General features: G+C 40.8%; 1 protein-coding gene and 1 non-coding gene across 2 annotated transcripts; one reads left to right on the top strand and one right to left on the bottom strand.

The window, feature by feature from the left end:
* The first annotated feature begins 1442 nt into the window (after nt 1-1442).
* On the top strand, nt 1443-8377 carry LOC131217250 (nucleotide-sugar uncharacterized transporter 2-like). The gene is made up of 7 exons (XM_058212107.1): nt 1443-1601; nt 4426-4577; nt 4698-4906; nt 4986-5079; nt 5843-6009; nt 6496-6666; nt 7772-8377. Exons 1-7 carry the CDS (start codon nt 1511-1513, stop codon nt 8055-8057), a joined length of 1170 nt encoding a protein of 389 aa, XP_058068090.1. The 5' UTR covers nt 1443-1510; the 3' UTR covers nt 8058-8377.
* Nucleotides 6740-6935, bottom strand: LOC131217999 (U2 spliceosomal RNA). The gene has a single exon (XR_009157572.1). It is a non-coding gene; the product is annotated as a U2 spliceosomal RNA (small nuclear RNA).
* Nucleotides 8378-18111: the final 9734 nt, after the last annotated feature.

Raw genomic sequence — 18111 nt, 5'->3', positions numbered from 1 at the left:
TCTTTCACAAACTCCCATTATCCATATGAAAAAAATAAAATAAAATGAAAAACAATTATAAAGGGAACTAAATAAGGATGAAGAATGAATGGAACAAAAAACCACTATCATCCCCTCCCATGAAAAGAAAAAAAAATTCAAGGAAAAACGAAATGACATGCGGAAGCGCCCCATGTTTTGAACTCGTTCACATCTTATGGGAACTCATTGGATTATCGTAAAGCAAATCTAAGCCATATATATATATATATATATATATATATATATATATATATATATATATATATATATATATATATATAATGAATTTTAATTTCATATTATCAGTCCAAGTTAAGGGCAAAATTCATTAAAGATGGATTATACTAAATAAAATAATTTAAAATTAATGTATAATGTTAGTTGTTAGTAATGAGAATTTCAAACCGAAAACAGAAAAAAACATCTCTTTTGAAAGTAAAACTTATTGTATGAGAGGCGGATGTGACACAGAAGGACATTTTCATCCATTAAAGAATGAAAAAGCTGTTTTAAGGCTACAAAATCTTAAATTGGGAGGGAAAAGTGTCTTGCAAGAACCATGTAAGCTTACAGGGTCATTTGAACCAAAAACCCGTCGCTTTCTATCGCAAAACTCGGTAGGCTAACGTGGCAACTCAGAGAAAAAGCAAAAAAAAGTTTTGATGCTCCGGTAAAGTACAACAGCGATGTGCAGTACTTATAAAATCACCTAGAAATTTCATACGTGGCATGTTCAGATTAAATTCTCCAAGTAATGGCCCTAGATTGGGAGAAAAAAAAAGTTACCTTATTTGACCATCTGACCGTTGGTTGGATGGCAAGACTCAAATAAATCCGATGGTCCTGCTTCATCCAACATGTGTCCATGTATCAAAGGTTAAAATCTATAAACTAAATAGATTTTGGAACTGTGAGTTAGTGGCAGTGGTTTCCACAATTTAGTCGGTTTAAGTCGAGTAATTCCAACGACGTGTCCGATTTCTGAGTGCGTGCGTACGAAGTGCCATTCTCTGCCAGAGTACCACTAACTACCCGAGAAGAAAGCTTACAAGTAGACTAGCAGGAGTACAGTTTCTCCGTACTCACCTACCAGACTTCTAAATTAAGAATATATATACAAGATCTAAGCCGTTCATCAGACGTGAAGAACTGTTTAAAAGATTCATGAGAAAAATAGATCAGTTCGCATGATCAGATCATCCAAAATTACACACAGAAGATGGACGCTTATGATAAGCAGTCGATATTCTATATACAATTTTTGTCCATACGATGATCGAATGTCAGCCTGAGTTTTCATTTCTATATGGGACCCATCAACTAAACCGGCTAGATCTTTCACACGTATGCCAAGCTACACGTGAGAAGGCGAGTACCGAACAGGTTTAGGCGCTCGACTTCACAGTTTCCAAGCGCGTCTCTTGCTTTCCTTTCTCGGAGAACAGTTCTCTCTCGCTCTTGCTTCCCTCTCTCTCTCTCTCCAGCAGCAATGCTCTGCAGCAGGAAGATGCTGAATTTCTTCATCAGAAAAGATGTAAGAAAGCTACTCAAGCGCAAAGACAGCAATGCTGGTGAAAGAGGTCTCTCTCTCTCTCTCTCTCTCTCTCTCTCTCTCTGAGGGTTTTCACTGATTTGATTTTCCATCCCCATTTTGGATTTTAAGCATATGGGTCCTTTTCTTTTTATGTAGTGAATCTCAATATTGGTGCATTTTCTATAATTAATTGGTGCAAATAATCTATTTCTAGTCATGAGTGTTGCAGAAAGACACCCGCACAACATCGATTGAAGCAATGGGATCAATCAGCCGTTGATCAGTTACTTCAATTAGATTTTTGCTACTGAGATGAGATCCATGCCGTTGGTTTTTTTTTTTTTTTTTTCTGTGATAACATAAGATTAATGTGTGAATTACTGACCATCCATATGGAGGAAGATGTGCCAATATGGCACATGAGCGTCACACGTGTGGCATAGTGGTTAGATCTTCTGCCTCAAAATTCAGGCTGTTTCATCAGTTCTGATCAGGCACAGAGGTGCCATAGTGGCACGTGTGCCTGAATGTGGATGTGTGGGCCCCACACGCGTGTGGGCTTAAGCAGAACCCTAGGTTTTTTTTTTTTTTTTTGGGTCAAAATGTTTAATCTGGTGTTGAGGAATTGTACAATGCTTAGCCCTGGAATCTTTCATGGTTTGCTGGTTTTCAGTTTGCACAAATGGGCCCCATCGTCCAGTGATCTAAACCGTTGATATGGTTGACCTTGATCTGGACAGGGTATCCCAGATGGGAAAGTCCCAACTGTTTGATTTGTGGCCAGCAAGTTGAAAGATTAAGAAAGAAAATTCAGCAATGGTCCAAATTCAATTGAAAAGAAAATGAAAGATTTGGTGGCTAGAAGTGTGCATTGTCCATCAACAGTTGGATCACTGAACTATGGGGCCCACTTATTATGAACTGAAAATCTGACATTTGGGCTGAACATTCTCTGATACCTCTCGACGTATTGGATGCTGTATTTGTAAAATGTGGCAAATCATCTACCGTAGATTTGGAATAGATAGATATATCGATCCGAACATCCAAATCAGGAGCCCCATTGGAGATGGAGCATTTACTCAGATTCACATTCCTGACTATTCATTTGGTGATCATGAAAGGGATGGTTGATAATGAAACGGCCACTGGTCCAAATCCAATGGGTGAAATGAGATGGCTGGGTTGTCCAATCAGTGTGGGGCCTGTGTGCTGTGATCCATCAACAATGGGGCCTGTTATGGATGGCATGCATTTGACTTGCGTGCATGCAACTTGTGAGGTGGTTGAATTAGTGCATTTTAGTAGATGGATGTCATGGTCACAAGGTGTTTAAGTCAGTAGAAAGATTAAGATAGTTGTAACATACTGAAAACCACAGGCCGTGGGTCTTGATATTGCATCTGTGAGGTGCAAAAAAAAAAAAAAACCATAGAAAATTCAAAGCATGTCTTGTGAGTGATTTACAATTGAAATTCCGCCACTCAAAATACAGAGGATCAGTTTCTTGTCGTCTGGGAACTCTAGTGAATAACTGATTGAGGTTTTAGTGTAAAAACTTTTTCTGTAATCCGAATTTTAAAGTTTACAAGTATTCTCAAGCGAGTTTTTAACTCGATCGTGTTTCCTTTTGGATTTGAGGAAAACTGAGTTACCCCTTTAACATGGTCCTAGTCTTGATTGGGTTCAGTCGATTCCTTGAACTTTTCTAGCACTTGGTGAAGTTTTCTAACCCAGCATCCAGAATGCCACGTTAAGGAAGTAGGTTAGGGTCTATTTGGATGCGGTTGGTACTGATCGAATCAGATAGGATGGCAATAACCATTGTCTTGAGTTGGGCACTAAACAACAATGGTTGGAAATGGTTGATTTCTCATTGCGCCTCTTCTTCTGCCCAGGACATTTTGTACAAACTAAACACCTAAGTGCTTGTTTTGGGTGCCACTTAAGATTGAGTTTATTTAATTTTAGTCAATATTAATTATGGGATAATAGTTTAGGTAGGCGCGTTTGGTTGCACCAAATATCATGATACTTCATGATTAATCAGTCTAATTTGGTGCAAAATATCATGATATTTGGTTCACAGCCAAACAAACACAAATTGTTGGCTATCGGGATTATTTTTAATATCTACCAAACCTCTAATATATAAATTGTTGGTTACCAGTTTTATTTTTAATTTCTACCAAACCTCTAATATTAATTAAAATGAGATGAACTCATTTTTAAGCGGCAACCAAACAGGCCCTAAATTTTGGATCCAAATCCTTTTGAATTATTAAAAAAAAAATCCGAAACAGTCAGGATTTGCTCCTTTTCCAAATAGGCCCCAATTCTAACTCATTTGCTGAATAGCCTCAGGAGTCATGGGGGAGACTCTGGCCACTAGTGGGCTTACAATTGTAGGAGCTTCTTATGTGGCGGAAGCATGATATGCTGTTGTGTGTTGTTGCTTCCTCTGTTTATACTGGGGTCGTCTAAAGCACTGATCAATTTCTTGTTGGCAAATTGATGCCTTTTAATCCACATCAATTTGAGGGGGAATGTAGAAAGCTGTAAATTGTAATACATATCAGTATTGATAGACTACATGTGTTGTAAACATATTGGTATATACGCTTTGTACACGTATTGTGTTGTATATAACTGCACATATACTTGAATGAAAGGCACAAAAATTTTTCTCAGTATCTCAGTTGTTTAGAACAAATAGGCTAAGTTGTTCAAAAGAGAATCGAGCTCTTTTACGTCAAAAGGTCTAGCAAAAACTTCTCAAGGAGAATTTGAAAAGATTTCTATAATGTTATTTTTCTCCATTCTCTTTCATATTGTTTTGATAACAACTTCCTCCTCTTTTCTTGGATCAGGAAGAGCACTAGAAGACCTGAGAGCTTCTTTATATAATGAGCTGCGGACGTCCGAAGGCGCGAAGCGTCAACAACAGCGCATGTGTGGTCCGACAGTAGCCCTGTCTTTCAATTTCTTCGTTTCCGTTGGTATTATCATGATGAACAAATTGGTCTGTTACATTGCTTTGCTTGTTCTTCACCAGATTTGATTGACTTTGATCCTTTTATAAGCATCTGGTTTAGTAGGTTCTAATGTGTGTGTGTCTGTGTGTTTTAAAAATTAATTTCAGGTGCTTGGCAAAGTCGGATTTAATTATCCTATATTTCTCACATTCATCCACTACATCTTGAGCTGGTTCCTAATGGGTGTTTTGAATGTGTTTTCACTTCTTCCCGCATCTCCTCCTTCAAAGTCGACCCCATTTTCTTCTCTATTGGCTCTCGGCATTGTCATGTCTCTATCTAATGGCCTTGCCAATATCAGCTTGAAGTTTAATAGGTTGGATATGCATTTCCTATCTGATACACCACATTATTCTTACTCTACAACATCTCTGTCTGAAACTCTTTATTTTCAGCGTGGGTTTTTATCAGATGGCTAAGATTGCTGTAACTCCAACTATTGTCCTTGCGGAATTCGTGCTTTTCAGGAAGACAGTTTCTTTCCAAAAGGTAACTGTTCCGTAACATGAGAGATATCAGTGAAGAGGTATCATATAATGCTTGTTCAAAAGACTTGACATTTTGTGTTCAACCCTGCAATGGTACAGGTGGGCCCCAGCTTTCAATAGTCTAAGCTGTAGATCTGGTGGATGGGTCATTCCCCAATTTCCCCCCTATCAGATGATCCTAGCATCCATTGAAAATGAACAATTGTACACATCCATTGAAAATGGACAATTGTGCACCCCTGCCCACTGTTTAATGGAAGCTCAATCTGATGGTTGGGATCATGGTATGCGTTAGCAGAAACGGCCAGCATAACAGTCAGCCATATAACCATTATGATACGGGCTCTAATGGCTGTTGCAACCTTGTATCGTTTGAAGTTTTTTTTTTTAAAGGGAAAATATGTATCTGCCCTATATCCCCTCATGTATCGGCCCATTACAACTGTAACCGGCTTATTCAAGCCTTTTTTATTTTTATTTTTTTCAGAACCGGCATTACAGCCTGTAATGCGTAACGGGTCCCACCTTTACCATTATGTATGGCCATTATCTAACCGTTTTTAAATACCTTGGTTGGGATTGTTCGTTGGGGGAAGTTTTGGTGTATCTTATATTGACCATGGGGCCTACCATATGGATGATTTGTACAGATTGTTGGGCCGGGTAGATGCCTGATGGGATTTTTTGTATCTCTTCTTAAATGAATCAGACATAATTTGAATTCATTTGCTTCATTCTGAATTACTGTGTTGCGAATTTTGCAGGTATTATCACTTACTGTTGTATCTATAGGTGTTGCTGTGGCGACTGTTACCGATCTCCAATTCCACTTCTTCGGTGCCTGTGTAGCATTGGCTTGGATAATTCCGAGTGCAGTCAATAAGATCCTTTGGTCCAATCTACAACAACAGGATAATTGGACAGCCTTAGCGTACGTCATCATTAATACCAGAGCTATTGTGCAATGGTCGGGCTGGGATTTTGTAGTGTACGCCCAGATTTCAGTTGTATGAAATAGGGGCTAAGCTGCCAGGGTTCAGTAACTGGAACCATAGATACGATGGGCCTTACTTTGGATGGCCTTTACACCAAACATCTCCAATATTTGAAGATCCTTGCAATTGAATGTTTGGCCTTTTTCTATTGGAATGTGGACTGTCACTGTCTTTTTCTAACTGAATGCCCATAAATTGAAGGGCTGGGATTTTTTCCATTTTGGGTGCATGGGTCATCCATGGTGGCTTTGGATCATTGAACCATGGGCCCCACTTGCACAAACTGAACACCCAAGTGTATTCTACAAACTTTTGGCCTGAGCATTGTGTACCACCTCATTCTACCAGGGTTTTCCTCGTCATCGATTCCTTCCTAAGATGGACTTGCATGAACCATTTCCTAACGTGGAGCCATGAAGCAGGTTGATGTGGAAGACTACACCGATCACCCTGTTCTTTCTGATGATGTTGATGCCTTGGCTTGACCCGCCTGGCGTTCTGTCCTTCGATTGGAACTTACCTAATTCATCTGCTATCTTCATATCAGCAGCCCTTGGCTTCCTGCTTCAATGGTCTGGTGCTTTGGCACTTGGGTAGGATTTCCTCTTCCTAAATGCTTAGGTTATGTGAATGAAATGATTATCCTTTTTGGTCCCTTTTTTATTGCAAGTGTTTGCTAGATCCATGCAATAGTGCAATGTATGGGCCACATGCGAGGGCCCCAATAGCAAGATATTGGTGGTGGGCCATCCCTTCGAAGAAATTAATTTAATATCATGTGGACTGATGGGCCACATATCAGATATTAAACTGATAAGAACAGATACTATGCAAGTTGAGTGTTTATATGGCTGGGAAGTATATGATCCTATGATCCTTGCCCCAAGGAAATTTATAGCATTCTTTGCATCTGAACAGGAGCCATGTTTAAGGTATACAGAACATTGATCTGATGGGACCCACCATGGATGGAGCTTGTATTACAAAATCTCCCATATCAAAGCATCCTATCCAGTCAATTTTTGGCCTTTTCCCATTGAATATGGACCATTGCTGCATTCTTTTTCTTTTTTCCTCAATTACCTGTTTGGAGCTTTCCTAAGCCCACACGCATACACCCAACACATTTGCGGCATGGCATATTGGTATGAGATCCAATCCATTCATTAGTGCTGTACCACTATGTAGATGCTCTTGCCCAGGAATCAGATTGGTCCACTCGTCAGGTGGGCCACAGTTTAGAAACAGGTGTACAACTGGAAAAACTTGGTCGAAGTTCTTTTGCCCACCCAACTGCTTCTAAAATCATGACCCAGTCCCACCTGCTGAATGTTCCAGATTTATTTTCATGCAAGAACATCTACACAGTCAAACCCACCAGATGGACAGCTTGGATTTGCACCTCTATGCCTCAAAGGGAGATGTGGTGATGTGTGCATGAGCTGCCTTGTACACGCATGTGGGCTTAGCAAAGCTCATCTATTTGGCTGAAGCATTAGGAGGAGGATTAGTCCATGCTGGAAATTTTCTGTACATGGTCCATCCAAGTGGATCTCATTAGATGAATGGCCTGGATTATCAAATCACATGACCCACCTTGTATGAGAATACCCACAGACTGACATCTGCAGATCAGATGACTTCTTGTTTGACAATTAAGCTTTTATATCTTTTCTCATTTCCTGGTTCTGACCACAGGGCGACTTCTGCGACAACTCATGTTGTTCTCGGGCAGTTCAAAACATGCATCATCCTTCTCGGAGGCTTCCTTCTTTTCAATTCCAATCCAGGCATTTCAAGCATCTGTGGGGCTGCCACGGCTCTTGCTGGTATGTCTGTCTACACTTACCTTAACTTGCTTGATTCCCGTCTGCAGGCAACTAAGCTGTCTCCCCGACAATCGTCCTTCCCCTTAGCAAAATCCAAATTTAGCAAGGAAAACAGTGAGACCCAAAATGGTAATTGTGGTGGAGATTTTGTCTAAGGGAAAATAAAAATAAAAAATCCATAACCGAAGATGTTGTTCTTGATTTTTCACTGATCTTCTAAGACGAAAAAGAAAAAGAAAAAGAAAGAAAGAAAGAAAGAAAAAAGATCGGTCTGAACAAAAATTCAAACTAGTTACTAACCCATTCAATCTCTTCTCTTTGCGTTTTCTATCTTGAAAATACTGTGGATAGTTTTTGAGTTGCTGCCTGTAACTAGAAGCCCTTGTGAGTTTCAAATGTATCTTTTACGAGTGTTACGCACTTCTTCAGAACTCAATATAAATTATGAATATAACCAATCTGGGAGTTTTGTTTACACAGGTGAATTCATTTGTTTATCACTTTTTATTGATTGTTTGCATCCATTTTGTGAATTTAATCCTAATTTGTGTTCTTCATTTGCTATTTGGGGCGCTCTCTGGGGTAATGCTATAGTGGTGGCCAGATTTGTGGCCCACATGATGCATTCACTCCATCAAACCCATCCATCAGATGTGTCACCCCAAAAATCCCCACAGACCCAATACTCAGCCCCATCCAAAATTGAGCGGGTCACAGCGAAGGACCCAAGCTGGGGGGTCCCACCCTCGAATTTCACAGGGGCGCACCTGAGTTGTAAAACAGCCTGATTTCTGACCTGACCCTTAGTCTGACCTGGATGAAGGGTCTGAACAGACTGGACTGTATATACCCAGGCCTCCAATTCTAATCAATGGTGAGCGTTCCCTCCCAACATATTCGACGTGCTATGGCCCTCCTGGGTTTTGGGTTGGACTGACTTTTGGGAGCTAGCGGTTTTTATAGGTGACACATTCAATGAACGCATCGCTGGGCCCCACATCTGGCAATTAAGGTTGTGTTTGGATGGTCAATTGATTTCAATTGTGATAAGGGGAAAGGACAGCCGTGAGGAAGTAGGCCCCGAATTCCAAATATTGTAGTTTCTAGTCCAACTGAATATGATGGGGTATTTGGAATTATGGCACAAGTCCTCTATTAACTGAGTGGCTGCTCCCAGTTTGGTCATTTCCCTGTCAATTGAATTGAGTTATTGCAATCCAATTCAATTGAGCATGCAAACGCAGCCCAGAGCAGCTTCCACGGAACAGAATGTTCTATGTTCTCGAGGCATCAATTGACTACTTGTCGGAGTTGATCCGGATTCTGTGGAGTCTGATCCAGGTCAGCACCACCAATCAGTACTGAGAATAGAAGGTAACTAGGCCTGACTTGGTCAGGTCACCCATCCCAACTAAGGACGGAATGAGTCCGTCGGAGTCCCTGAGTCAAAGAAACCATGATCTGAGATGAGTCTCTTTGACAGCGGAAACCTAGTGTACAAGCACAAACCTTTGTCAGCATCACTGTTAATGTTGTGACATTGTTTTGGGACCATTTGGCTGATCTAATCAGCACCTGGAGGTGATGATTATGGATCACCAGAGCATTGTCTGAGCCCAAGGTCCATGGCCCTTTTTTGTGGACGATCCGAGTTTTTCATGGGTATGCTCCATGTGTGATATGTTAAAAAATGCCCTTGAAACCCTCTACGAGCAGGGCTGAGCAGGGCTATGCCGGATTCCGGCTAGGCTGATGGGTTCTTAGATAGCCCAAGCCTGGCCTGATTAATAAATGAACTTGAATTTTTATTTATTTATTTATTTTTTTTGCCTCGGCCTGGCCCTGGGGCTTAATATTTCAGACCATGATGAACCCATTGACAGCCCCACCCATTCCCATTGTGGGCTTTTCATACTGAAGCTTGAGAGAGCTTCCTGAGTGCTTGCACCGAACCTCTCCTATCAATCTCCAAAATGTTAGATATGAGTTGTAGGTCACCGTCTGGGCCCATGTCATGTACTTGTGGGTCCATGGTTCAGGCACATTGGGGTGGGGTGGCCCATGAGGTGGGGTAGGTGAGATGCAAAATGGCCATGGGGTGGGGCCCACTGTGGGACCTGTGAGATGGGGAGAAGCCTACAGGGAGGTCTTGGTCGGTTTACTTGGGAGGGCCTAGATAAAGGGATATTCTGGTGTGCTTCCTCAACAACTCTGAAGTTTTTGGTGCATTGGCCAGTTCTCCCTGCGTCAAGTGGTATCAGAGTAGGAGACTATTGTTCGAGTCTCCTTACTAGTGTGGGTGAATGATGCAGGTGTGTATGGGTCAGGCCAGGTTTTGGTCTACGGCCCATTTGGACGAACGCCTGGGTCTTGACAGCTGGCATCTTGCTGGTCTTGGGCCTGCATTTTGGGCATGTTAAGTAAATGAGCTAGGTCTGGTCTTAACTTAACCTGATGGGCTGGCTGCACAAGTGGACTTAAGCCCTAGGTCCCTGATTCATGGGCATTGTTTCAAATGGGTCTGTTTGGTCCAATAAGAACCAGTTTTGTCAGTAAACGATATAGCTATTCTGGCCCAAACAGCTCTGTGACTGACATGGTATGCTGAAACTGATTTTCAGTCCTTCATCCCATCGTATAGGAAATCATGCGAAGACCGTAGATACAACATACATGAGCTACATGTGGTCAATCCATGTGGAACCCATGTACATACATCCACCACCACGTCACTTCCTCACCTACATATACATGCATACATGTTCTTATGGATGCATGACATGAATACATGTCCATGCACTTCAAGCTACACGCTAGCCATATAGGCAATGGGTCCATAATACAAACCAAACAATGTAGAAATCGAAAAACTTGTATAAATATGCGTACACACACAAAAAAATCACTTTCATCTCACCCACGAAGGCCCATAAATACATACATTCATACATTGCTACACACATACGAACCATACATACATGGACATAGCTACTCACACATAGATCCATGTGGACAACAATACACGTGTGCATGTGTACAAACTACAAAAGGATCTGGCTTTTGTACTTGCGACGTAAGGGTTTCTAGTCCTCCAACACATGCTAATGTGGCACCTGTGTGAGATCTGGTTCGTTCATTAGGTAGTCCCACCTTGGATGTGCTAGACCATCCAAAATTCCACTACACAATCTCGGCACACGTGTATGAACAAGAGTGAAATAAAACAAAGATACACACGCGTGGCCCATCCAATGACCAGATCAACCTGATTTTCAAGAGACAAAATAAACAACCCACAACTCACCTAGTGAACGGCTGTGATCTTTTACAAACGTTCCACATTGTGAGTTAGGAGTGAAGTAAGCCATATTAGGACTGATATGCATGATGAATGGTTCATCTACATGGGCCATGCACACGTGCTTGGCCAACATATGGCCTGGAGAAGGCCATGCAGGCAGATTCATATATGTGAACACAAAGCAACTGCACTGTATTATAGAAAAATGGAGTGGAATCTTTTCAATATAATATTATAAAAATTCAAGTCTACTTCAAAATTAAAAAAAAATAATAAAAAAATCAGATATTCTGGGTAAATAAAAAAATAATAATGAAACGTAAGTGGTCAGAACCTTGGAATCCATCCCCAAACACCAAACATAAATGCATACACCGAATGGTATACGTATATACGAGGAGCATCAATGAAGGAGGGAGATGGACCCCAGCCCCTTGTACATGCCCTCGCGCGTGCACGCCTTTCAAGCACTTGAAGCTCACACGTTCCGATGTGGCACACGCATGAAAGATCCAAGTCTCTTATGACGTTGCAGAAATTCAAGCTAGTTGGTTTGCAAGATGGGCCGTGTTTATTTGCAAGGAGTTGACTGACGGTGCGTCTTCAATGTACGTGTGAGGCCTGATTTTTCGAACATGGGTGTAATCTAGTTTGTGGGTCCCATATGATGATCGGATCGGATATCTCTCACGTGTGCTTGGTTGGCATTTGTGGATGTACATGTGTGGCTCGGGCGAGTGCTCTTTGACGTTTCGAAGCTGAAGGAAACAAAGAGGAGATAGACAGTCAGGGAGGCTGGTTCCTCTACAACTATTGTACAATAAGATTATCTAAAATTGTGTGTGTGGACCCTACATTAATATGTACGTGAAATCCACTCCGTCCATCATGCAAGGCCCTTCATGTCATCTTTTGATCCCAGAAATCAGCCAGATCCAAAACTCAGATATGCCACACCATGTAAAATCATGCCCAAAATTTGTAAAACCACGTGGTCTGGCCTACCAGAGTTTTGGAATGACCTGTGAGGCGGTCCATTCGTCCCGGGGGGATTAATCTTATGAATGGATTGGATGGAAAATAACAAAAAAGAAAAACACACTGTGGGCCCAACACAACTGCACCATCCCAACTTCTCCATATGGTGTGACCCATCCGTCTCTTGGGTCAGCCTAATCTTTTGGACACGGAGTGACCTCAAAGGGCCTTATCTTGTGGACGGATGAGATGTCGGTCGCACATCTCGATGGACCCTACACAAAAAAAAAAAATGTTTAATAAGAGTACGGTAGAAACAGATGTAGTAGAACAGGCTAATGGACAAGAGAAAAATATAAAAGAGAGGTGTTTCCCGATTCGCCAGCTCTTGCTGTCTCAACGGTCCATTTATCATCTCTCCTGTCGGCTTTTTGCAATACAGAAATTCTTCTCCTTACCTTTTCTTTTTGGTACATTTGGGTTGCACCATTAGTAAAAAAAAATACCGAGCCTTGCCAGCTTTGAATGTGTACTTCCAATCCAAACTCCCTCCTGCCTGCCTACGTGGCCATCTTTAGCACCTAATAATAATCACCTACATGTGGTTGTAGGTTAGCTTAAGCTTCCATCTGCTCACATGCCAAAATATTAGGTGTGGGACCCACCAAGAATATAAGCACTGGTTGGCCCAACTTCAGGTGATTATCTGTGTAGATTGGATTGGAGAACTGGCAAGTCTAATCTAGACCATCCATTGTTTTTGTACGGAGTGGCTCACTTGATGATTTTGGGGGTCATAAAAGTTTTGGATCAAGCTGATTTTTGTTTTTTACCTTCATCTGGGACTGTATGACCTAATCAACCTATTGGATGTCAAATAAACAGTACAGTGGCCATTTGAAGGATTTTATTGATCTGTATCCAATCACTATTGTTTTCATGTGGTGTGGTCCACCTGAGATCTATATACCTCTCGTTTTTGGGATAGAGCTATAAAAGGATCTGTAAAAATGGATGAACAGAAAGGATGAAACACACACATCATGGTGGGGCCCACAGAGCACCGACCACTAGCCACGGGGCTGGGGTGTCAGGGGGAGTAGCCAATACATGTGGTTGTAGGTTAGCTTAAGCTACCATCTGCTCACATGCCAAAATATTAGGTGTGGGACCCACCAAGAATATAAGCACAGGTTGGCCCAATCTTCAGGTGATTATCTGTGTAGATTGGATTGGAGAACTGGCAAGTCTAATCTAGACCATCCATTGTTTTTGTACGGAGTGGCCCACTTGATGATTGGACCACCCTGATTTTTTGCACATGATGACCTTCATTTTGGGTCCCAGCTTTTGAACTACTTATGTGTCCTGAAAACTTGACACGTGGCACCCGTGGGGGTATGTAGCTTAAGCTAGCGTACAACCTGTTGTATGATATCATTACTCTTCCTGTTATATAAATATTAAATAGATGAAGTTGTTTGTAAGCAGTGCCCTTAATTTATTTATGTTTTAATGATACTTAAGGAGTTATTTGTTACTCTGGTGCCAATGACACTTGATACACATGCACTTAGAAACGGTACATATGATGATCTCCAATTAAACCGACTAAATTATGTAAAGCACTGATGTTAAGTTACAGTAAAATAAAAAATAAAAACCCAGATTTTTCAAACAATCCTAACCTCTGATTCACTGACATTCGTTTGTTGAAATCAGGCCATTGGATATTTTTCATCGTTACCGTTAGATAAATATCCACCAATCTGATAATCAGGTAATTAAATAACCGTCGGTTTTGGGTCGTGGGACATCTAAACTGGTATACATGATTTGGATGGTTAATTTGATCACTTACCAGTATGATACATGTACAGTTTTTAACTAATTTCTTAGTGACTGCGTATCATCCATCGCCCCGCCAGACTATTAGTTAAAGTTTTTCTCTCATCATAATACCGAAAAAAGAATAAAACAAACAAAACATCATTCCCAATTAAAAGTTGAAATCTGACCGTTCTCAAGCCCGCCGTGTTGTGTGTATGACATCCACTCCGTTCATCAGGTCCGACCAGGGATGGTAAGTGATTGGGCCAAAAATAGCTTGATCCACAACTCATGTTGTGCCAACCATAGGTAGCTGTGTGGGTCCCACCATGATATTAATATTCAATCCAACCCGTTCATCAGATGCATATCACCAATATGAACGAAAAATTCAAATATCAGCCTGATCCAAAACTCAGGCGGGGCCCACGTTGCATGAACTTAGAGGTTTTAGGCTTGATTTTACATTGTTCTGCGGGGTGAGGTCCACCTAAGTATATTGGCTCCAAGGTGAAAATGAGAAAGGCACACCTGATAGATGGAATGGATGCGATGCTCACATCACAGTGGAACCCACCGAGCCCGAGTGTTGTAGGACTCGGGTCCCAGGAATGAAAGCAATTATTGCACAAGGAATTGTAAAGGGACCCGCCTCTTACATTTCTACCTTTTGATACAACGTTGAGCCGGCAATACAGCTACCGTGTGGGGCCTGGTTCCCAAGGTTAGATTGCACGTATGTGAGATCTAGACCATTCCTTACGTAACATAAATTATGAAAATTCACTGGGCCCAAAAAAAAATATTGTTCCATCATGCAGATTACATTTGCATGAGAAAAAAAATCCAACTGTCCAAATCCAATGCACATGTGTGGCTCACTCGATAAATATCGTGCCTTGATTTTTGGTATATGGCATGGTCACAATGTACAAAAAATAATTAATGGTCCGGATCGATCACAAGTGTCCTAACTATGATGGGAGAGTCCCCATATGTGATGTGTGCTTGCATTCACCTATTGCAAATTTTGCAACCCCACTTATGGCATTTGGTGCTATTGTTCAGATCCTAGATTGCAATCCACCGTCTCTATCACGTGCGTAGCATGTGTCCTTTACCAACACTCTAAGTTAAGAGTCATACATACAATGCTCGGGTGGAATGTTTGTACAGTACCTTCGCGGTCTAATTTTCTAAAAGTGGGGCCCATGGTTCAGTGATCCAAGTCATTGACAAGATGAACTCAGTTGTGGATGATCCATGCACCAAAAATCTCCCGGATGGGAAAATTCTTAATGATTCAATAGGTGGCCCAACACTAGACGGTTGAAAAATAAAACCCAACAAGTAATCGCATTCATCAGACCAAAATGAAAATTTACTCCATATAAAGGGTATTTCCAATACGAGGGACTTTGGTGCATGGACCATCCATGGTTGAGTTTCATCGTATCAACGGTTTGGATCACCGAATGATGGCCCACTTGTATCAGCCATTGAAAAAAAAAAGGCTTATATGCAAGCAACAAAAGGGCAGAAAGAAGGTTGGATTTACTTGTAAAAAGCAATCCTTTGTTATCCAAACAGTCACATGTGCACCCAATAAAAATAATCCAAGAGTGAGCCGTTAGTACTGAAACCGACCAGTGATAATTTTCCCTCTGTCGTGACCGACGTCACCAGCATGTGTCGCCCCCATTAGAGCCCACATGCGTAGATTGTTTAATGATCAAAACCGTCCATGTTTTGGGTGCTATGTCAGATGGGTCACCGTAAGAAACAAGATAACGATGTTTATGTTCATCCATATTTTCGCATATTCATGCGAAAGACAATTACATTGGATTGTGTGCGATCTGGATGGATTTAAGTAGTGTATTTGGAGATCTTTAGGGGTATACGAATATGATTCTATGATAATACAACTAGAGCAATTTAAACAAGGCTACGTCATCCACCAAGTGGTTAGGTGGAGAGTGACTGTGCTGAAGCAATTACAGGAAGGATAACAAGTTTAGAAGTAAAGACACTGCTAAAATAGCAAAAGATTTCAGTAAAACAAATTGTTTCACACCAACCCAATCAAATTAAATTTATATTTCAATTACCCTTTCAAGTCATTTATTTTTCTATCAGTCAATTACATTTCGTAGTGTAATTATTTACTTTTGCTTGATATTCACATTCCTTAATATAATCTATAACGTTAATCAAGTAGTTGTTAATTTTAATTTTAATTTATATCTACGCTCATACATTAGATTTAATTCGAACATCAATCAGAGTTCTCTATCTAGGAAAGTCTTTTATAGTTTTTTTCTGTGTATTCGATAATAAGATTTTATTTCTTGTTTTCCTTTTATCTGTATTAAAAAGTCATGACAAATGTGTAACTTATTATCAAAAGACGAAACCTACTTAACATATCGTGTGAGTGGCTGAATAGGCGACCAATCTTTTTCGATCTCGATCACATACTATGTATCTACTTATCTTAATGCTTGGGGTTATAGTTTTTCGGTTTGAATTAAGCTGCACATTCAATTCTAACACGCTCACATTTACCACTTGACAGAAACCATAAATCCAACATCTACATTTTTTGTCCATCATTATTGTACGTGACGGGATTGTTACATGAAGAGCCTAACAACCAAGCTCCGTGGGGTATACCATGATTTGCGTGTGACTTCCACCCCCATCCATCAGCTGTACAACCTTATTTTAGGACATGAGCCAAATAATTAGACCGTTCAAAACTCAGATGGGCCACTCCTAATGGAATAGTGGATGGGAACGCAAATCACATAAACTTTTCTGGGCCATCGTGTTTTTCTATATGCCATCCAAACCATTAATCAGGTGGCCCCACCAGGACTGAGACATCCCAAGAATCAGCCAGATCCAAAACTCATGTTGTGCCACACTAAGTTAAGGATGAAGAGACATCCTTAGAACTCATTTGGGCCAAACCAAGTAAATTTAGAGGTTTTCAACATGGTTTTATATTGTTTCCGTGGTGTGGCCCACCTGAGTTTTGGATTGAGCTGTTTTTTTTTTTTTTTCTTTTCTTAAACGTAACGTGGATGTCAGACGTACACACATCAAAGTTAGGCCCACAGACATCGGGTGTTCCACGTCATTCCTACATTAAGTGCTGTGGAGGATTCCAGTACGTTATGGTATCACCAAGAACATGGACGGTTCAAATCATTGGAATATCTCAGCAAGTGGGCCCCACTGGAGCATGTCACATGCTGTCGATGATGAGTCGCGACAGAGGGGAAACAAACTTACAAAGTAATGCATTTCCCGAGTGGGAATGGTCCAAAAGAAGAAAAGTGCAGTGAATCAACACCATTTTCCACCATGATTCCAACTAGGAAAGATAATCTTCTTTTACCCAACTTCACATGCAAAAACCAATTAAAAAACACAGGTTTGTAGTTTTAACGGCATTTGTTCTATTGGAGGATTATTTGATACTCTGGAAGAAGCTTGTTCATCATACTCATGCCCACTTCCCCTTAATGTCTGTCATACATTTGGGTTAATCTTGACTGTTCAAATAGTGGCCCCAAATGTGGATTGGGCACAGCCCAAAGTTTACAAATATCAGATTATTCTAACCATCTTATTAGTCGCCATCAAATGAATGCTTAAAAAAGTCACACGTTTGGCGACTCAAAATCTAACGGGCGTGTTACACTTTCTAGCCTAAAATCAAACCATTTTCACTCCTCAGGTGGGCCACAGCATATCAAAACAAATGAATGGCTACAAAAACAACTTTAACATTGTGGCCCACCTGAAGACTGAAACTGTTGGTTTGATCTTAGGCATTAGATCTACACCTTAGATATGTAAAGCTCAAATCTCGGACTTGTCTCATATTTGCACTTGTGGCTGGGTATGGATGTGCAAGGCTAGCTCCACATGCAGGTTGAACAACACGTGTGCATGTGTTCATGATATTAGAATGACATGAAGACAAATTCAATCTTTTTTCCTTGTTTGGTACCTTTGAATTTTTTACTTTGAAGAAGAACCCATTTCAGCTTAATACACAGGCAATCACATGCATATTGCTTCAAGTA

The sequence above is a fragment of the Magnolia sinica genome, chromosome 10, assembly GCF_029962835.1.
Source record: "Magnolia sinica isolate HGM2019 chromosome 10, MsV1, whole genome shotgun sequence".
In the NCBI taxonomy this organism is placed as follows: domain Eukaryota; kingdom Viridiplantae; phylum Streptophyta; class Magnoliopsida; order Magnoliales; family Magnoliaceae; genus Magnolia; species Magnolia sinica.
This window is presented reverse-complemented; position numbering and strand designations above follow the sequence as displayed.